Below are 19,018 nucleotides of genomic sequence, written 5' to 3'. Positions count from 1 at the left end.
TTGTATCCCGCCATCGACCATCCTTCTGGAAATAGCCGGAATACCCTGCATGAAAGATAATGTATTCTGGAAGGCATCACGCCATCCACGACCAGTCCGTAGAGTAGCTGCGATTGTACGTCGGTATTCAGTACGGTGCATCATGTACACAAAACGAGCATTGATCTTCCGCATTACGGAGTACCAATTACCCCTCTCTCTCCTGCAGCCCGTTGCGGATTTCCCGAGGGGATAACTTAGCTCTGTGGTCCCCAGGGTTTTACCCCGACTTACCGCGATTGAAAATGCTGGGGCTTCTTATCAGATGCGATATGCCTTGCAGTCTGCTCACAAGCTTCTCTGGATAGCTCTGCACGAGAATCTGTCGCCATCGTTGAGTGCAATTGCAACAAGGACTGTTCGACGAATATGCTATATCGCCCAGGTGTGACCGCAAATGTCTTTTTCACATGATTGCAACACAGCCATTGCGAACCGAACCAGCAGCACAAGATAAATACAGTCGAGAGGTTGGATAGTGTTGCGATAGTATTAGAAAAAACATTCCAACTCATAATCTATCGACGTAAGATTGAAGTCCAAGAGTCATAACCAAGCATGAGAAAGACAGTGCACCAAAAAGAGCTTGACAGAGCTCTGGCGGTGAATGCCGAGGCCCAGCCCCAGGCCACTACTAAGTAGTAAGCCAAGTATACAACCCAATCCGGCAATCGGAGCGAGGCCGATGACAGCGACAGCTCCCAACAGGCCTAAGCCCGATGCAGCCGATCCAGGCACTCTCCATCGCTGCCTGAGGGTGCACCATTCCCACCCCGACCACCATTTGAGTTTCGCCATTCCCAAGGAATGCTCGACCGTTCGGAACCATCCTTCAACAAAAAAACAACACATCTATAACAACATGCCACAAACCAGGAAAAGCATCCAAACGCTCCGAGCTCTTTCGAAGGAACTGGCAGACTGGAGTGGGCGACTAACAACTGGGCTACCAATCTCATATAGGCCTGACCATCAGCTGATCCTGGCTTCCCGGGCGGCAATGACGTATGCGGAACGGGAACGGGATGGAGGGCAGGCAGTGACGTAGGCGTCCACCACTCCATAAAATGTTGTAGATCCTGGTCCATGGCACGGAGGGGGAGGGAGACAGCTGTCAGACCTTCTTTTTGTTTTCGCATTGCCCTCGATTTCGAGAGAGACATTACAACTACTGATTTCGAGAATCACAACACAATAACAAGGATCAGGCCCAATGACCATGGCTTCGATATCCATCAACGCGCCCGGGGCATCCGGCTTCATCTACAACAATGCGAACCTGGGGACGGCGCGGGTGTGCATCACGGCCGAGACTGAGGAGTTCGACACGCAGACCATTCGAGCGTGGGCGGACGAGGGGTTCGATGTCGTGTATGTGCCGTTCAACAACGGCGGGAAGGATTACGCTGCTCGACTGAGGACGGTCAAAGACGGGTTGGGGGTGGGTGACAACTATGCGATCATCGGTAAGCACATCGTGGAGACTCACCCATGCCCATTCCCGTTCGCGTGCGTCTAATCTGCAACCCAGCCTTCGGAGACGCAGCCTCCTTCTGCATGGACTACTTCCTCAAGCCGACCAACGCCAGCCGTCTCGCCGCGCTGATCGCCTACTACCCGACCACCATCCCCGACACCCGCAACCGCTACTCGGTCCAACTGCGGGTGCTCTGCCACCTGGCCGGCAACACCGTGGACATGGTCACCATCCCGACGGCACTCGGCCTGCAGGGGAAGAAGAAGCGCACGACCAAGAAGATCAACCCGGGCATCGGCACGGGCGAGCGGCTGAACATCGGCTGGCCGACGTTCACGTACGCCTCGGTGCAGCCCGGGTTCGCGGAGAGCGACCTGGAGGAGTACGACCGGCTGGCGTCGGATCTGGCGTGGAGCCGCACGCTGCAGGTGTTGCGCAAGGCGTTCGGGAAGGACCTGGATCTGGAGTCGCGGTGGGAGGAGCATCTGGAAGGTACGCAACCGCATCTCGCCTCACACACACACACACACACACACACACACACACCCGCAACCCAACCGAACACTGACACTGTCCTGAATCTAGCGCGCTTCTTCTCCATGAACCTCAAAGGCACGGTAGAACCGTACGTCTCGCACCTCAACCCGGCCGTGACGATGGCGCCGACGATGAGCGGCGCGATCGGCGCGCACGCCCTGCGCCGCTTCTACGAACACCACTTCCTGCGCAAACTGCCGCCGTCGATGCGGCTGCGGCTGATCTCACGCACCGTGGGGGCAGACCGCGTCGTCGACGAGCTGTACGCCTCGTTCGAGCACTCCGAGGAGATTCCCTGGATGCTGCCGGGCATCCCGCCGACGAACAAGCGCGTCGAGGTGATTCTCGTGAGCATCGTCAGCCTGCGCGCCGGCCGCCTGTACTCCGAGCATATGTACTGGGACCAGGCCAGCGTGCTGGTGCAGCTGGGCCTGCTGGACCCCAAGTACGTGCCGCCCGGGGCGACGGCGCCGGGCGTCGACCGCCTGCCCGTGGTAGGACGTGAGGCCGCCCGTCGCATCGTGGAGGAGGACCCGGAGGCCGAGAAGAAGGACTACCACAACCGGCTGATCCGGCGCGCGCGGGCCAAGCAGCGGGGGAAGGTCGAGGAGTCCGGGACGGAGGCGGGCGATATCGGGGTCGAGAAGCCGCTGGGCGACGGGGACGGCAAGGGCAAGAACGTGCAGCGCAACGGCGAGGAGCAGAACGGCCACCGCCACGACGGCGAGCACGACGGCGCGGTGGGCGACGAGCACCCCGATGATGATGATGATGATGAGCACGAGCAGAATGGCACCCCCAGTAACGGGCATAGCAAAAGTCCCACCGCTGCCACCGTCGAGGACGAGCCCGAACCTAAAAGCGATGACTGAACCTCATCACCCTAATTTCTCGACTGGCATCTTCTATACCCTGGACATTTGCATTCTGTATCTCATGGTTTTGAATTATCTTTTGATTCCAGATTGTGCGCGATGACGCGGCGTGTTTTTCTTTTGCTGTAGTGGTGGTTGATAATTCCGTACTCTTCTAAGTCGCATTGATACAGTTGATCTCATGCATAGTCAAACATATTCACACGCTCTGAGCCACGCTGCAACTTCTTCTGAATGAAATTGAAAACAGGCAATCTACACAGGGACTGTGTACGTGGTATGTATGTGGTATTCATCTCTCATGTTCTTCATAATCTACAGTGCAACTTTCCGCCTACTATACTGTCTCGATGTACCGCTTGAACTCCCTAAACCACCAGTCAATACAGGCACTGCTGAGCACCAAGGGCAAAGACTTACCAATCCGTGACCGCCTCGCGCCACACCCGCAGCTCGTGCTCGCGCGTGGCGGTGAAGAAATCCACAAACTCGGGCGCCAGGATCTCCCGCGCGATGCTGGTTGGGGCGTTGAACCGCCGCAGCGCCTCCTCCAGGGTGTTGGGGAGCAGCTCGGGCTGCTGGTGGGCGGCCTTCATGGCCGAGACGGGCGGGACCCGGATCTCAAGCTGCTTCTGCACGCCGCGCCAGCCGGCGGCCAGGATCGCGGCGAGCGCGTAGTGCGGGTGCAGGTCCGCGCCGGGGATGCGCACCTCGAACCGCGTGGCGCCCGGCTTGCACACGGGCGGCGTGATGAGCCGCACCGACGCCATCCGGTCCTCCAGCCCCCAGCTGATGTTCACCGGCGCCCAGAAGTTCTCGACGAGCCGCTTGTACGAGTTGATGGTCGGCGCGAACAGAGGCATGATGTCCGGCAGCGCCTCCAGCAGACCGGCCAGGAACTGTCGGCCCAGGTCCGACAGGCCAGCTGCATCGGCCCACGGGGCGTTTGTGTCGGGGGTCTCGCGCGCGAAGAGGTTCTTGCCCGCCAGGTCGCAGAGCGAGACGTGAATGTGCCCGGAGCTTCCGGGTTGGCCTTGCATCGGCTTGGCCATGAAGCACGGCGTGATGCCATGTTCGAGGCCGACCGATTTGGCCAGCAGTCTGGATGTGTCAGTTTGGGTCTCTAGCACGGGGCTGAGGGGCGTGCTTACTTGAATAGAGACACCTTATCTGCCATTTCAATGACCGGGGACACCTTCAGCGCCTGGTAACTGTGAGCATTCGCATAACCCCTCCACCAGCACGGTCAACTCACTGCTTCATATACACCCGGTCCACCCTCCGTGTGCCAGCCCTCGATCCCGCATTTGAACTGTGCACTGGTGTCGAAGATATCGTAGAAGTATTTCTTGTATGCGACCGGTCTGGTGGCACTGTAGGAGAAGCTGCCCTGCGTCAGCGGGCGCAACGCCCCCGGGGCATTCTTATCGAGGAAGGCGGCGATGTCGCGGATCTGGGAGCCATTGGCCCCGTACCCGTCCTCGGAGGGGGTCTGGAAGTTCATAAACTCTAGCTCCACTGTTCCGGGTCAGCATTGTCTATGCCAGCCCAGTCACCATCAGCCTGCAGACGCGAAATGCCCTTACCTCCGGCCATCCCCTGGCAGTTTTCCGCGGCGAGTTGGTCGCATATCGACCGGAGCATGCTGCGCCCATCGGCGGACACGGGCTGGTCGTTCTGGGCGAAGCGCACGAGGAAGAACGGGATGTTGTCCTCCCACGGGATGCGCCGGAAGGAGTCCAGGTCCGGGATGGCGATGAAGTCGACGTAGCCCGAGTCCGCGGGCGCGATCTTCGCGTCCGTCGTGTAGAGCACGTCCTGCATGTCCCACCCGAACACGGCGGAGCTGAAGCCGAATCCCTTCTGCGCGATGCCCAGGAACTTCTCCGTGGACATGACCTTGCCGCGCAGGATGCCGTCGCAGTCGATGCCGGCGACCTTGACCTTGATGTCGTTGGCCAGGAGGCTGGGGAGGTCCTCCGCGGTGATGGTTGCGGACGTCATCTCGACGGGGATGTTCTGTCGTGAGTTGCAAAAGTGCTGAAAGTTTCTGGAGAAGAGGAAGGAAAGGCGAGGCGAGGGCTTTAAAGGAAGTTGCAACAGCGACCGTGGACTAGTCGTGACCCCGACGGCGGTCGCAATACTTGCGACAGCATGGCACGAAGCTCCACAGGAGCTCCATCGCGCGGCAATGGACTTCACTGGCGGTCTGCAATGGTAAGCACCGATTTGACGATACTGGCTCCGAGAATGACGGCGGGCTGAAGCTGTAGAGCTACCGCGCGCGCTCCCCAACACCTCGGACCGCGCTGCTGCGGGGCAAGCCACGGAACCGCGCTTATCGCTTATCGCCCATGAGGGGTCGTTGTTGGAGAAGAATCACGTGATGCGGTGGCCCACGGCTGTTACGTAACGGTCCAGTCTTGCCCCTCTTGCCTCAGGTGTCAACAGGGAACGCATCAAGGAACTCGTTCTAACCGCGGTTGGTGGTATCGCTTTCAACAAGTCGCCTCGTGCGTTGTATAAAGCCAAGATGGGTGCAGTGCTTTACTACACACTCGCTGCGACTGGCTACTACCACCTTTACAACAATCAGCATGATGACCCAACTTCTTCGAGTCGCTGTTCTGGAATGCGACACGCCAGTGGATCCCATTCTCTCCCAATATGGCACCTACGGGGATATCTTTGAGAATCACCTGAACGAGGGGCTGCAGACGATTGAGCCTCCTGTGAAACTGCAATTGACAAAGACCAATGTCGTGCTACCATTTGCCGAGTACCCCAAACCCGAAGATTTCGACGTCGTTCTCTTGACTGGCAGCAGTAAGGCAAGCACAATACCCTATCCACAGACAGTGCTGACACTGCTTAGAACACGACTCCTACAAAGATGAGCCATGGATACTCACGCTGCTCCGCTTCGTCCAAGACTGCTATACCGTCCACCACAAACCCATGATCGGGATCTGCTTCGGCCACCAGATCATTGCGCGGGCTCTGGGGGCCCGCGTTGGCCCCAGTGTCTCTGGATGGGAGGTTGCCGTCGAGCCGTTCTACCTGACCAGTGCAGGGAGGCAGCTTTTCGGCAAGAATGAGATTGTATGTCGGCTGAGATGCAACACAAGAAAATAAGTTACTAACAGTCTGCAGTCTTTGCAGATGATGCACCGTGACGTTGTCTTCGAAGTTCCGCCGGGATGTGTGAACCTAGGTGGCAGTCTGATCTGCGGTATCCAAGGCCTGTATATCCCGAAAAAGATTTTAACGGTTCAAGGCCATCCAGAGTATAATGGGTTCATGGTCAGTTCGATTCTCAAGATACGCCATGAGCGCGGTGTGTTCGAAGAGAGCTTCTACAAGGATGGCATGTCGCGGGTCGATAAGCCGCACGACGGGGTGTTTGTCGCGGAAACGATGACACGATTTGCGTTGGGGATGTTAGATTGATTTGGATAGAATTGTTTCCTGTAGTATAATTTTAAGAGTAGTCCTGAATAGCATACCTAATGATTCCATTGTGTTCTCCGATGCATCCTTACGTCGAGCCCCACCGCCAGACCGCGCCTCCACCGATAGAGCGCGCCAATCACATGCGTGCCCACTGTGCCCCTCCACCACCTCTTATCGCCCGATTATAACCACTGCAACTCTTCATCCCAAGTTCTCACTTATTCCGATCCTTATATTTCTTATCCTATTCAAACTCACCCAGGTCGACTGCTGCTTCCACAGACTGAGACTTACGCAACACATCCAACATGACGAACCAGATCCGTACCCTTTCCCCCTCCACGAACAAGGTCATCTTCGAGCACCCCGGCACCTCTCTCGAAGAAGCCCAGAAAATCGTCCAAGCTTCCCAAGATGCATTGCGCACATACAAGAAAACGACCCTCGCACAGCGGAAGGAGATCGTCGTGAAGGCGCTGGACCTCATCGTCGCAGACCGAGACACCCTGGCGGCCGAACTGACGACGCAAATGGGCCGCCCGATCGCCTACACCGGCAAGGAAATCGACACCTTCCGCAAGCGCGCCGAATTCCTGCTCAACATCGCCGACGAGAGCCTGAAGAACCTCCCCGGCACCCCCGAGAGCGGATTCCGGCGCTTCGTTAAGAAGGAACCCGTTGGTCCTGTTCTGATCTCGACCGCCTGGAATGTGAGCTGACCCCTTGTCCCTGTCCCGTCCCTGTCGGTGGCAAATCTTCCGATCTCTAACCAGGAACCGCACTTTGGCTTGGTAGTACCCGTACCTCATCACCGTCAACGCCCTCCTCCCCGCCCTGCTGAGCGGAAACACCGTCATCCTCCGTCCCTCCCCGCAGACGCCTATCTTCGGCGAACGGCTGGCCTCGTATTTCGTGCAGGCCGGTCTGCCCGACCACGTGCTGCAGGTCATCCACTGCGGCTCCGCCGACGTGCTCGACGAGATCGCCCAACTGCCCCAGATCAAGCTTATCTCCTTCGTCGGCTCGACGCTCGGGGGCCTGCGCATCCGCGAGGCCACCGCCCGCCGTCTGGTGCCGGTGAACCTCGAGCTGGGCGGCAACGACCCGGCGTACGTGCGGCCGGACGCCGACCTGGCCTCCGTGGCCGCCAATATTGTGGATGGTGCGGTATTTAATTCCGGCCAGAGCTGCTGCGCCATTGAGCGGGTGTACGTGCATGCGGATGTGCACGATGCGTTTGTGGAGGAGGTGAAGAAGGAATTGGCTGGGTAGGGCTCCTCGCGATGAATTTCAATTCCGGTGGCTAATATCCTCGCATCAATAGCTACAAAGTCGGCGACCCCCACGACCAGTCCACGACCACCGGCCCCGTTGTCTCCAGCCTCGCCGTCAAGAACATCCAGTCGCACATCACCGATGCGCTGTCCAAGGGCGCGGTGGACGTCACGCCGGCGAACCCCACCTTCCAGAACCTCCCCTCCGAGGGCAATTACCTGGCGCCGACGGTGTTGATCAACGCCACGCACGACATGCAGGTCATGAAGCACGAGACGTTCGGCCCGGTCCTCCCCATCATGAAGGTGTCCTCGGATGAGGAAGCGGTCGATCTGATGAACGATAGTGACTACGGTCTGACGGCGAGCATCTGGACCAAGGACATCAAAAGGGGCGAGGAGTTGATTGAGGATGTCGAGGCGGGCACGGTGTATCTGAACCGTTGCGATTATCCCAGTCCGGTATGTTTTTTTTTCTCTTGAGCGTGCTCCTGCGGGAAAAGTATGCTAACCTTAGGGAATTAGGATCTCGCGTGGATTGGGTGGAAGAATTCGGGTCTGGGGTTCACGCTGGGCCCTAAGGCTTATGACGGGTTTTACAAGTTGAAGAGTTTCCATATCAAGGAGGAGTAGAGTTGGGGCTGTTGGCGATGGTTTAATGAGTTGCGCGTGGTTGAATCAGGTCAGGAATAGACTGGGTAGTAATAGCATTTGAGCACTATGTCCATATTCTCGGCTCCCATAACTGTCCAATTCGTTGATTCAGTAGCTCTTTCAAGAATAATCTCATAGTCCAGTATGACCTTGCTACAATCAAACCCCCTCGCCGGATAAGTTAGTTACCTAGTAGCTCTAAGCCATCGCAGAGCCACCACCCGCACTCGAACCCCCTCATCCTCTTGCCTGTCTCCTCAACCACCGACAACTGCAAACAGACAATCACCCCCAACCCCAAAGCCCCTAAAACAACCTAATCCCAAAGAACCCCCCTCACAACCCCGATACTCTAACCCCAACCCATCCGCGAAGCAACGCGACCCAACAAAGCCCCCGATAAGCCCAAGGTGAATAAGTGACCAACCGCCGCGCGGTCCCGGACCGCGCTTCCCCGACACCGGCAGGCAGCAAGCACGGACCCGCAGGCGACGGCTCCCCTCCTCCTCCTCCCCCTCAATCCTTATCGCATCGCGCTTATCGCCAAAACCCAGCTCAACACTGCTGTTACAGTCCCCCTCCATCCTTTCGCGATCCGGCGCGCTGACAGCGATCGTTATCTCCAACAAATAACGTTTACCTTCGCCAGAGACTCCAGATGACTGTGGAGTAAGTGTCTCATTGCCTGAACGTGAATGGAGTTCCCAGGGCCGTGGCACGTGCTCATCCATCCATCGCTTGCAGCGCCGCGCAGCTAACACGTGGAACCCTCCGAAGCGCGGTATCCGGGCGGTGAAGCAGGGTTGGTGGGGGGAGTAGTGGGGTAGCTTTCGGCGAGGGGGAAACAGTAGTTATTAAAGCGGGTTGCGGGCTCTCTTCCACCGACCTTCTTCATCACTGCACCTTCTTGTTTGTCTTCTGCACGCAACCTTACCCTGCACCTCGCGTTTCTTTATTCATCGGTGGATTATCCGATTTACACAGTACACAGTCAAGTACGGAAGGAACGAATTCGAAACGAACGATAGACACAATGGTTGGACGACTTGCGGGCAAGAATGCGATCGTGACGGGTGCGGCGGGGTATGCTATCCCATCCCCTCTTTTCGTTGGACTACACTCGAGAGATGCACATGTCAAAACGAAGGACAAGCTAGCTAACCCTCGTGCTTGCCCCCCAAAACAGCGGCATCGGCCTCGAAACCTCCATCCTCATGCTCCGCGAGGGCGCCTCCGTCCTGATGACTGACGTCAGCGGGCCGGGCCTCGAGAAGGCGCTGGCCAAGGTGCGCACCGCCGTGCCGCAGCACGACGGCCGCGTCGAGACCCGCACCGTCGACGTCGCCAAGGAGAGCGAGGTCGAGGCCGCCGTCGCCCACCTCGACGCCTGGGGCGGCGTGGACGTCATGTTCAACAACGCGGGCATCATGCACGCCCAGGACGGCGACAGCGAGCAGACCCCCGAGAACATCTGGGATCTGACCATGAACATCAACGTGAAGGGCGTGTGGTTCGGGTGCAAGCACGCCGTCAAGAGTCTGCGCCGCCACGGCAAGAAGAAGGGCAGTGTGATCAACACGGCCAGCATGGTGGCCCTGGTCGGCGCGGCGACCCCGCAGTTGGCGTACACGGCCAGTAAGGGCGCGGTGTTGGCCATGACCCGCGAGTTGGCCATTGTGCATGCTCGGGAGGGTATGTGGTTTCTTATGCGTGGAGGGGTGGACGCTGATGCTGACTGATTCCAAGGATTCCGCTTCAACTCGCTGTGTCCTGCTCCTTTGAAGTGAGTACTACTCTATTCTCTTTGTGTTCAGGTTGAGATTGGTGAAGAGCGTTGGCTGATAAGACTAGCACCCCCCTGTTGCAGGATTGGCTCGGCGACGACAAGGAGAAGCGCTTCCGCCGCGAGGTGCACTTCCCCACCGGTCGCTTCGGCGAGGCCATCGAGCAGGCCCACGCCGTCATCTTCCTGGCCAGCGACGAGAGCAGCTTCGTCAACGCCGCCGACTTCGTGGTCGACGGCGGTCTCACCAAGGCCTATGTCACCCCGGAGGGTCCCGCCACCGAGGCCCCGAAGAACCAGGCTTCGTAGAGCCAGGAGTCAAGCCCCATCACGCTTGCGCTTTTCCAAGCTGGTCTTGTGGAGGAGGGATGCTGCGATGAGTCATGAAGTTCGTGTATATTTAGAACCGAGAGCCGTGGACGGCGGTAGCTTTTTTCTCTCTTTGTTTATGCAAACGATATCCAGATTTGATTCCGCTCCATCGCTCGACAGATGTTCCAGGGCCCCGCCTCCTCCAGGGGCATCTGCCACATGTGCTCGAGGAGTAACTTGGTGCGGTGCATGTTCCCCAGCCCGAACGTAGAGACCATCGTCGTCAGCCGCTGCCGCAGGTTCTCCTGGTGGTCCGGGTGGGACAGGCAGGACCCAACGACGGCGATGGGCCAGCAGAGCCCGGAGTTGATGCGCGCGGTCGCCGACAGCTGCGTCAGATACGCCATGGCCTCGGCGATGGCCGTCTCGACCAGCATCTGATGCATCCCCGTCTTCGACCGCGCGAAGTGCCGGGGCCCGCCCAGCGCCGTGTACAGGTAGAGCAGCATCGCCTGCTGGAAGATGCGGCCCGCCAGGAACACCTCCGGCGCGACGGACGGCAGCGGCGCCCACCGCATGATCTGCGCCTGCAGCGACCCGTACATGGCGATCTCGTCCGCCGTCGGCACGACGGCCGGCTGCTCGCCACTCTCCGGATCCGCCGGCATCATCATCCAGTGCCGTCCGAGGTCGAAGATACAGGGGATCAGCAGCAGCAGCTCCAGCCAGCACCCGCACAGATTGCCCACGTACCCGACCTCCAGCAGCTGGCGGGCCTTCTGCTCCAGCTCGAAATTCAGGAGCACCTGCTGGCTGACGCGGGCGTCGATGGAGATCATGCTCACGGCCGCCGTGTAGGTGTAGTACTCGATGACGAAGTCCCTGAGGTCGCTGGGGATGGCCGCATCGGCGGCCTGGTGGTGGGCCAGCAGCCGGATGAGGAGGGAGTGCGCGGCGGAGAGGTGGTCGAAGATCGTGCCGTTCATGTCGCCCTTCGCCGTCTGCATTCGGGGCATTAATCACACACGCATACGAGAGAAAAGGTGGCCTCGTAAACGTAAACAGTAGGGTGGTTCGGGCACATACCTCCGTGAAGCACATCACCAGCGCCCCCACCGTCAGGATCAGCGGGTTGGACTCCTTCCCGTCGATGAACTCGGTCACCCCCTTCCGGAACAGCTGCAGCGCCGTCGTGTAGTGGCTCTGCGCCACCTCGTCCGAGTCGTTCCGCCGCCGGAACGCCCGGTGCGCTGCGCTCTGCGTCAGCACCAGCTGCAGCAGCAGGTCGCTGCTGAACGCCAGCGGCACAATCTGCACCAGGAACGGGTTGATGGGCGTCGACCCGTTGGCCATGCAGTCCGCCGTCGTCGCCATGTAGTGGCTCAGCAGCTGGTACGCGTCGAGCCCGTGGTTGGGCATCATCGACATCGCGCGCGGGAGCGCCTGGCCGATTGTCGTCAGTGCTGTCGTTGTAGTTCCTGCTGTGCGGTCGTGAGTGAGCGTGGGTTCTGTAGCGGTGGATCGTGAGGCGATGGTCGTGACGCCCGGGGTAGTGTTGGAACGGCCGTGCTCGTCCTCGAGCAGCTCCATCTCGCGCGGCATCTCCTCCTGAGATAGTACAGAATCAGGGGACGCTGACGATGATACTGCTGCTGCGGCGGCGGCGGCGGCGGCTGCGGCTGGTGATGATGACGACGATGATGAGGGTGTCTCAGGGGAGGAGGAGACGCGGGTCTGCGTGCGGGAGATGGGCTCTGAGCGCTGTTGCGCATGCGCATGGCTCGCGGTGCAGAATGTAGTGGTGGGAGTAGGGGCAGTCCAGGCAGCAAGCGCAGCAGAGCTGGGGACCCCAAGCACGCTCGATGGCCATTGGCAGGTCAGCTTGTTGCGCAGGCAGCCCCCGCACACGGGTTTCGCTTCGTCGCACTTCTTCTTGCGCCGTCGGCAGGCCCAGCACCCCGTCCGGACCCGCACGATGGGCTCGGTGCGTAGCCGTTTGGTCGCTGGCATTTGAGGTGACTGTGTATTCTAGAAGCACGGAAGAATAGTAGTGTGAGAGAAATAGGGGTCTAAGGGACTAGTCCTGGATCGCTCCGGGCTGGAAGGTGATGGCTAGGAGTAGCGGAGGTTGTGATGATAAGAGAAGAATGTGGGGGGAATTGGCCCATTCTGGAGACGTTGATTGGTCACTGGGGCCGGCATCGCGGTGGGGATTTTGTTTCGACTCAATGCTATCATGGATGGTTCGATAGATTACTATCGAGGTACTGTACATGTACACGGTCTGCTGGTATAGGTGAATGGATGATCGCAGCTTTTGCCAAAGCATAAAGAAATAGTATGAATTTCATTATCTGTTTACCATCCAGTACTTCTCGGCCAAACATCAACAACCCTCGATCCATCGCCATCTTCACTGGAATCCACAATCAAATACCATCCATACAAGGCGCCGGTGATACACGCATGGTTAGGGAAGATCTTGACGGACTGGCCAATTTGGAGAGGGATCTTTGACTGGTCACTCGTATCCTCCCAAGAAATGATGGCATGCTCCTGGCTGATGCGCTGCACCAGGAGTCGGGAAGCGCCCGGTTGCCGTCTCCACGCGCTGATAAGCCCCCACCCAGGATACGACGCGGCCGGCTCTCGCCCCAGAGCCAGGGAGCCTGCCGCGACCAGCGCTTCAGGCTGCGAACGCTCCCCGTTGTTATACACACTGCACACTTCCGCCACCACGGCGATGCCGATCTCGCTCTCCGCGTCCCGTGTCTTGTGCACGTTGGTCCCCAGCTGCTGCATATCGAGAAACGGGTACACGCCCGCGTGCAGCTCGACCTTGACCTTCGTGTTGATATCGTGGTCCGGGTCGTGAAGCAGGTTCTTCAACGCCTTGGCGCCGGAGCTGAGGGATTGGTGCAACAGGTGCTGCGAGGAGACGACCTGCGGCGTCGCGCCGACGCTGATGACCAGCTCCCTATCAGTCGGGAGTAGCTGGGAATTCTGTTTCAGCGCGTCCCGGCAGCTGGAAATCTCCTCGTTCAGATATGCCATCAGCTCGTCCGGGGTGGTCCCCGAGTAGCTCAGGCTGTTGTGCGAGTACACCCCCAGAAGGAACGCGTGGCCCTGCTTCTCAGCGGCCGCGACCTTCTCCAGCAGCCCGTTCTTGTTGAGCTTGGCCGGCGGCAGCCCCGCGCGGTGGTACCCGGAGTCGACCTTCAGGAACACGCACGCCGCAAATCCGGAGAGCTTGTGGAAGGTGGCGAGGAGATCGACTTGGTCCGGGTGGTCGATGATGACGGCGATGCTCTTCTCGCCCAGCTGGCGGGCGAGCGCGGCGAGACGGGGCACCTGCGACGGCACGAGGGGAATGCCGTACAGCACGTTGACGGAGCGCCCAGCCGCTTGGAATTCTTGCAGGAGGGGCACGAGCATCTCGCCCTCCAGGACAGTGGAGATGACCAGGTTGACTTCTGGGCTCGACTCGCCGACCTGGAGGCGGGTGGCTTGGGGGGTCTGGGGGGGGGGTCTCGGTTAGCGTGGTGTAGGGATGGTGTTGGGGCGGAGGGGAATATGGCGATGGCTGACTTTATGGGTCTTGACATGGGCGCGGAATCCGACGTTCAGCGCTGAAGCTGCGTCCAGCATGGCCTGGCAGTGTCTCTTGATGATGGCCACGTCCAGCACGACGGCTGGTTTGGGCACGTCGTTGATGTCTTTGCCGACATAGAATTGTTTTAGCTCCGTAATGGAGGGGGAGGGTCTTGTGAGGAACGAGGGGACGTCCATTTTGAGTTGATGCTCGGATGAGAAAGGGAATTGAATGAGTTGAGGTTGAGGAGAGATGGTCTGGTCTGCTGTTATATAAACTCAACCTCCTCGCGCTTCCGTACACCGAATCTGGTAAGTGGGTCACCGCGGCTAAAAGTGACATAGGGCGTTCACATTGGAGAGGATGCATGGATTGTATCCCTGAATATCGTCAGCTTATCTGTTGATCGGCAAAGAACACAGGAAGATATCTTACTCAGTGAGACAAACTCCACAACTTTCCACAGTCCATGGGTGATATGCGCGAAAAGGAAGTATATACGAATACGGGTAAGGAGTTGCTAGAGGATAGGTATTAGGGAAAGGAGCTTGTTAGCCGGAGTGGCAGCCTGAGTGAGTTCGCTCCCGCACACCGAATTCGGAATGTGGGTCAGCCTCCGCTTAGTCATTTGATATTCGCTTCGGCTCCGATCTTCGGTCTAACCTCATTCTAACTTGATCATTACTTCAATAGTGGCACTGCAGAGGAGGTTTCTTTCTTATTGTCTCGATCACATCGCAGCAAACTTTCTAAGCTTCAGTGCAGCCCTGGTAGAAAGTACAAGCGCCATTCAATGAGTCGTCCGGTCAGATCGTACGATGTACAGGCCAGCACCGCCTCGACCGAAGAAGACCAGCATAGTGCGCTCGCGTACAGGCTGCAAGCTATGTCGCCAGCGCCGCGTCAAAGTTCGTTCTTCTACTCGCTCGACTCGTGCTACTCACTGATCTCCGTAGTGTGATGAAACTAAGCCATCATGCGGGGCGTGTACCCGTGCAGGCAAGCCCTGCGAGGAAGTGTCACCAAGCTTCAGCTTCAGCAATCGAACTGCCTCTGCCCACAGAGCTGTGTCGAAACCCCTTCAGCATGTGCGATGGCAGCCATTCTACAAGTCTACTTCACCGTCCAATGCCCGGGTACACGAAGCTAGCGAAGCAGGCCACAAGTCGAAACAGGTGGTCCAGTTGAGCGCCTGCAAAGTACTAACCCAAGAAGATTCTCATAGCGCTGCAGATGAGTTGCGTAAACTTACTTCAGCCGAGCCTCTCCTGCACATCGACACCATAATTGACCTGAGAAGCGTCGAAAGTGAACACTTCTATCTTACATACTGGGAAAGCTCATGCATCGATGCTCTGGGCTGTCTCTTCCACGGCATCAACTCTATCCTTGACGAAGATAATACCTTGAAACAATCTCTCCTTGCATTAGCAGCCTGCAACATTAGTCGACGCTCTCCCGAGGGTCACACAAACCAGGGCAGACTCATCGTCTTGCCCAATCGTACTCACCTACTCTCCAGCCAGCGGTACTACAGTTCCGCGGTTGGCGAAACTGCAAGAACCTTGCAGGCAAAGGCTTCATCGTCACCATTGACAACCTTGGCCATACTGGTACTTTTCTGCCTTATGGAGACAGCTATGGGAAACTTCCGAGGATTTGGGTGGCATTGCCAGGGAATCGCCAAGATCATTGATTTGCAGCTTCCACACCTATCTCAGGACGCACTTGGCAAGGAACTCATCGCCGCCTGGCTTGCATCGAGACTCCATATGTGGTGGCGCAGAATGTACTTCACCACGTTCGCTCTCCAACTCAGCCAGAGGTCGCTCTCGGTTTCGCCACAGTTGACGCAGGTGCTGAGGACAATCGATGCTCAGAAGACTCTGCTTGTATCTATTCTGTGCGAATCGCACCGGGTGAGTGCGATCGCCACTCTACAGGTCTTATCAGGCATCCATGCGGCAAGCCTGGCCACATGCACCGTCGACGAATGTGTGTCATTATTGGAGGCAGAAGGGAGAAAACTCGACGAGTGGCATTCTCGCCTCGATCGTTCTCAGCTTCCACTTGATGTACTGCCCCAACCTCCGCAGGGTCGCTTTTCTGAGATTGCACATCCACTGTTATTTCATTCCTACGAGGCAGCGATCAACTATGCATATTACAGTGCAGCGCGAATCATGCAATGCACGGAAATACTGCATTCTAGGGCAGATTCCGACGAAGACCAAGAGGTTCGGCCAGGGAACGACCATGCCGTCTCAACATCCTGGATGATCGTTCTGCTTCGTACTGTAGCAGGCTTGGATATTCTCGAGTGTGCTAGCAGGAATACCTATTCAATCGGCATTGCGAGTTTACTTCTAGCTTCCGTCCTCAGGTGTGATGATCTTAGATGCGGATTACAGGTACAGAATTGGCTGCAAAAGTGCGTGGATCTCGCGATCCTTGAAGAGGGAAGTTTTCCGATCGCACAAACCTTGGATGCGGTCCGCATCGTCAATTCGGAACGTGCCGCTGGAAGGGACGTTTACGCGATTGGTTTGTCGGAAGATGACGGCGGTGGATCGGGGAAGTATTCGTCTTACAACAGCCAAAGGTTTCGGGACTTCGTCATTCTAGGACGGATGAGGAGAGGTGGCTCTTTATACTCCATGAGTATCAACCTGGGATTGGGCTGATATTACGACTAATGAATTCACTCTTTGAAAATTACTAAACACGCGCTATTGGGCCTGTTTTGGCCACATTGCGTTGCCAGAGAACGTCTCCAACTCTTCGACAAAGTTGTCCCACAGGGTATCTGATGTCATCGGTGCAGTGCAATACAACTGCGCTCCTGTGTCCTCCACAAACTCTTCTAATTCTGGAAGCACTGCATCTGCCGCTTGAGACTCCATATGTCGCTGCACCTTCCGGCTGAGACCCCCTTGCTCACTAAACCAAGCGGAATCTTCCTTGATTACCCCGGCTTGATATAGAGACCGCAGCCTGGGGTCGATATCAGCTTCGATTGCGGCTTCCATCGCCATCCGATACCCTACGGCCTGGATCAATGGAAGGGCCAGGGGAAGGATGGTCCGGTTGAATGCTTCGCTGCGATGGATCCCGCCGATGAGATTAAGCGACTCCTTCGCCTCCGCAAACAAGCCTGCTTCATGCTGTGCTAAGAGACTCTCGGGGTCCTTTGGTGGTGGGACCTGGTAGCGGCCGATCAAGAGCTCGCTTGCTAGGCCTGTATCACGAGACAATCAGTTGGTAATCACCAATTGCGTTGGACTGAACATACGGATGGCAAGAACTCTGATATCGCCTTCAGCTGTGCCCACGGCACGAAACTCCAGCTGGAGAAATGAGGTTAGAGAAGTCGTTCGAGCTGGAAACGACGGCGCTACTTACTTCCGCTTGGAGAATTTGATTGCGCTCATAGTACCCGTGCCAGCCGCAACCTTCGTTTAGGGCTTTGATACTGCTCTGGAAGGCGTGAATAGCCACTGCTTTGAACGCCGTTGCAATTGCGTGACGGACCCGCGGATCGACCTTCGGGTCCCGGAATCCAACTGCCGCCTGAATGAGGAAAGCTTGCAGGACATGGACTCGTGCAATGGCGTGAAGGATGGGGAGGTGTTGCGTGCGGAAATCGATTACGGGCATCGGCTGCCCATCATGGCCGAGGATCTTCCGTCGGAAGCTGAATTTGCTGGCGTTGTAGACGGCAATTTTCAGAAGTGGGATGCATCCACTGGAAAGGAAAAGCGTCCCTACCGATACGCGGTGGATGGTCGCCAGGAAATCATCGCGTTCACTTCGAGACTTTTCGATGTTGCCTAGCAAGGCGGACGAGGGCAGTTGCACGCGGTCGAAGCATGTCAAGGCGTGGTCAATTGGTTGGGCGCCCGTTCGGGGTGGGAGGGCCCTGTGTGGTCCTTGGTGTGAGTAAGGATAGTCGGTGATATCCCGTCGGATACGTACTTTGAAGTGATTCCCGTGCACATCTGAGTACCGTCTGAGATGGGGACAAGGAATGGACGGATTCCTCTGTCCTCGCCCGCGACCATGAGCCGGGCAATAACCACAGCGATCGTGGGGAGGCCGCTGCGAGGGGTAGACGGAGGCATACATCTGCGTGCAGGTCTTAGTACTAACTCGAGAGAAGTTTAAACGGTTTGGGGTTGTTCACTTGGCAGCGGCCTTTGACGGCGTGTGCAGCTCAAAGCCACCATCTGGAAGCAGGGTCGCGGTGGTTTCGAGATTCCGTGCATCCAAGCCATGCCCAACCTCGGTAAGCATGAATTGTGCGCTAAGAGTGGTCTATGAGTTGACTCCATCGAATCAATCGAAGAGAAGAGGATGGGGCACGCACGAGATATCGAATTTCATCGCCTGCTGCACGATCAGTGCCAAGTCAGGCCTCGTGGCAGCAAACGGAGCGACCGTGCCGACAAAAAGGTTATACTGGATGCTGATCAGGGTGACCGCGCCACCGTCCATAGCACCGATCATGTCCGTGTGTAGCTTCCAGAAACTCGGGGTCAAATACGCCACATCCTTCACCATCAACTCTATTTCAGTCAGTCACGTTGCTCCAAGCGGCCTTAAGGGGTTGGGGCGTTGGGGGTTTGGGGTGAGGTCGTACTATGTGCGTCCGCCAACGCCCTTGCTCTCCGATATGTGAGTCGCGTCCGTTCCTCGAGAGTCAATGATAGTGGTGAAGGTTGCATCAGTGCCGACTGCGCCAATTCAAGTGTCGGTGAAGTTGCGTGCCATATCTGGTCGTATAGTGCACGGCATTCTGATTTGACAACAGCTTGGTCTGATTTCAACAGCGGCATGATGGCGGAGGGCTTGTCGATCGCTGCAGAACACGGTTTTCCATCGAGATGTTCATCGCGGCGATGTGCATGATTTATATCCGGACTGGTGATCGAAAGTCCGAAGTCTGGACCGACTTTGGGTCTACAATGGTTGCGGCTAAGCTGAAGGGACCCCACATGTCTGCAGACTAAAAAGCAAAAATAG

The 19,018-nt window shown here is 57.4% G+C and overlaps 9 protein-coding genes across 9 annotated transcripts; 4 read left to right on the top strand and 5 right to left on the bottom strand.

Annotated features, from left to right (window-relative positions):
• Nucleotides 1-651: 651 nt before the first annotated feature.
• Nucleotides 652-1,366, bottom strand: BO86DRAFT_62416 (uncharacterized protein). Its single transcript, XM_025677514.1, has one exon. The coding sequence runs from the start codon at nucleotides 1,200-1,202 to the stop codon at nucleotides 750-752; it is 453 nt and encodes a 150-aa protein (XP_025528743.1). The 5' UTR covers nucleotides 1,203-1,366; the 3' UTR covers nucleotides 652-749.
• Nucleotides 1,066-3,216, top strand: BO86DRAFT_408988 (dienelactone hydrolase). Its single transcript, XM_025674383.1, has 3 exons — nucleotides 1,066-1,505; nucleotides 1,571-2,008; nucleotides 2,102-3,216. Exons 1-3 carry the CDS (start codon nucleotides 1,253-1,255, stop codon nucleotides 2,923-2,925), a joined length of 1,515 nt encoding a protein of 504 aa, XP_025528742.1. The 5' UTR covers nucleotides 1,066-1,252; the 3' UTR covers nucleotides 2,926-3,216.
• On the bottom strand, nucleotides 3,108-5,126 carry BO86DRAFT_455487 (glutamine synthetase family protein; the record flags this gene model as incomplete). Its single annotated transcript, XM_025677117.1, has 6 exons — nucleotides 4,515-5,126; nucleotides 4,184-4,446; nucleotides 4,080-4,132; nucleotides 3,349-4,029; nucleotides 3,272-3,296; nucleotides 3,108-3,194 (listed from the first exon to the last, which is right to left on the bottom strand). Exons 1-6 carry the CDS (start codon nucleotides 4,930-4,932, stop codon nucleotides 3,108-3,110), a joined length of 1,527 nt encoding a protein of 508 aa, XP_025528741.1. The 5' UTR covers nucleotides 4,933-5,126.
• A 402-nt stretch (nucleotides 5,127-5,528) lies between these two features.
• BO86DRAFT_418095 (Aldedh-domain-containing protein) lies at nucleotides 5,529-8,288 on the top strand (the record flags this gene model as incomplete). The annotated part of the gene is made up of 7 exons (XM_025675063.1): nucleotides 5,529-5,754; nucleotides 5,804-6,030; nucleotides 6,082-6,327; nucleotides 6,702-7,091; nucleotides 7,177-7,649; nucleotides 7,706-8,117; nucleotides 8,181-8,288. The coding sequence occupies 7 exons, from the start codon at nucleotides 5,529-5,531 to the stop codon at nucleotides 8,286-8,288; spliced, it is 2,082 nt and encodes a 693-aa protein (XP_025528740.1).
• A 992-nt stretch (nucleotides 8,289-9,280) lies between these two features.
• Nucleotides 9,281-10,559, top strand: BO86DRAFT_455484 (oxidoreductase, short-chain dehydrogenase/reductase family). Its single transcript, XM_025677116.1, has 4 exons — nucleotides 9,281-9,392; nucleotides 9,496-10,001; nucleotides 10,056-10,092; nucleotides 10,161-10,559. The coding sequence occupies exons 1-4, from the start codon at nucleotides 9,343-9,345 to the stop codon at nucleotides 10,399-10,401; spliced, it is 834 nt and encodes a 277-aa protein (XP_025528739.1). The 5' UTR covers nucleotides 9,281-9,342; the 3' UTR covers nucleotides 10,402-10,559.
• BO86DRAFT_427699 (Zn(II)2Cys6 transcription factor) lies at nucleotides 10,539-12,414 on the bottom strand (the record flags this gene model as incomplete). The annotated part of the gene is made up of 3 exons (XM_025675563.1): nucleotides 10,539-11,405; nucleotides 11,491-12,012; nucleotides 12,253-12,414. The coding sequence occupies 3 exons, from the start codon at nucleotides 12,412-12,414 to the stop codon at nucleotides 10,539-10,541; spliced, it is 1,551 nt and encodes a 516-aa protein (XP_025528738.1).
• A 348-nt stretch (nucleotides 12,415-12,762) lies between these two features.
• Nucleotides 12,763-14,488, bottom strand: BO86DRAFT_408983 (D-serine ammonia-lyase DSD1; the record flags this gene model as incomplete). Its single annotated transcript, XM_025674382.1, has 3 exons — nucleotides 14,432-14,488; nucleotides 13,993-14,376; nucleotides 12,763-13,920 (listed from the first exon to the last, which is right to left on the bottom strand). Exons 2-3 carry the CDS (start codon nucleotides 14,191-14,193, stop codon nucleotides 12,763-12,765), a joined length of 1,359 nt encoding a protein of 452 aa, XP_025528737.1. The 5' UTR covers nucleotides 14,194-14,376; nucleotides 14,432-14,488.
• Nucleotides 14,489-14,680: 192 nt separating this feature from the next.
• On the top strand, nucleotides 14,681-16,680 carry BO86DRAFT_427686 (Zn(II)2Cys6 transcription factor domain-containing protein; the record flags this gene model as incomplete). Its single annotated transcript, XM_025675562.1, has 3 exons — nucleotides 14,681-14,904; nucleotides 14,953-15,084; nucleotides 15,181-16,680. Exons 1-3 carry the CDS (start codon nucleotides 14,815-14,817, stop codon nucleotides 16,678-16,680), a joined length of 1,722 nt encoding a protein of 573 aa, XP_025528736.1. The 5' UTR covers nucleotides 14,681-14,814.
• Nucleotides 16,681-16,721: 41 nt separating this feature from the next.
• Nucleotides 16,722-18,831, bottom strand: BO86DRAFT_447445 (acyl-CoA dehydrogenase NM domain-like protein; the record flags this gene model as incomplete). Its single annotated transcript, XM_025676586.1, has 7 exons — nucleotides 16,722-17,234; nucleotides 17,289-17,343; nucleotides 17,399-17,915; nucleotides 17,972-18,121; nucleotides 18,180-18,299; nucleotides 18,363-18,561; nucleotides 18,636-18,831. The coding sequence occupies 7 exons, from the start codon at nucleotides 18,829-18,831 to the stop codon at nucleotides 16,726-16,728; spliced, it is 1,746 nt and encodes a 581-aa protein (XP_025528735.1). The 3' UTR covers nucleotides 16,722-16,725.
• Nucleotides 18,832-19,018: the final 187 nt, after the last annotated feature.

The sequence above is a fragment of the Aspergillus japonicus genome (genome assembly GCF_003184785.1).
Source record: "Aspergillus japonicus CBS 114.51 unplaced genomic scaffold BO86scaffold_17, whole genome shotgun sequence".
NCBI classification, from domain to species: domain Eukaryota; kingdom Fungi; phylum Ascomycota; class Eurotiomycetes; order Eurotiales; family Aspergillaceae; genus Aspergillus; species Aspergillus japonicus.
This window is presented reverse-complemented; position numbering and strand designations above follow the sequence as displayed.

Bases quoted from the DNA above. Each gene is read 5' to 3' on its own strand.
- BO86DRAFT_62416 (XM_025677514.1), bottom strand. From the start codon at position 1,202: ATGTCTCTCTCGAAATCGAGGGCAATGCGAAAACAAAAAGAAGGTCTG.
- BO86DRAFT_408988 (XM_025674383.1), top strand. From the start codon at position 1,253: ATGACCATGGCTTCGATATCCATCAACGCGCCCGGGGCATCCGGCTTC. The intron at 1,506-1,570 runs GTAAGCACATCG...TCTGCAACCCAG, and splicing joins TGACAACTATGCGATCATCG to CCTTCGGAGACGCAGCCTCC. The intron at 2,009-2,101 runs GTACGCAACCGC...TCCTGAATCTAG, and splicing joins GTGGGAGGAGCATCTGGAAG to CGCGCTTCTTCTCCATGAAC.
- BO86DRAFT_455484 (XM_025677116.1), top strand. From the start codon at position 9,343: ATGGTTGGACGACTTGCGGGCAAGAATGCGATCGTGACGGGTGCGGCG. The intron at 9,393-9,495 runs GTATGCTATCCC...CCCCCAAAACAG, and splicing joins ATCGTGACGGGTGCGGCGGG to CGGCATCGGCCTCGAAACCT. The intron at 10,093-10,160 runs GTGAGTACTACT...TGATAAGACTAG, and splicing joins CTGTGTCCTGCTCCTTTGAA to CACCCCCCTGTTGCAGGATT.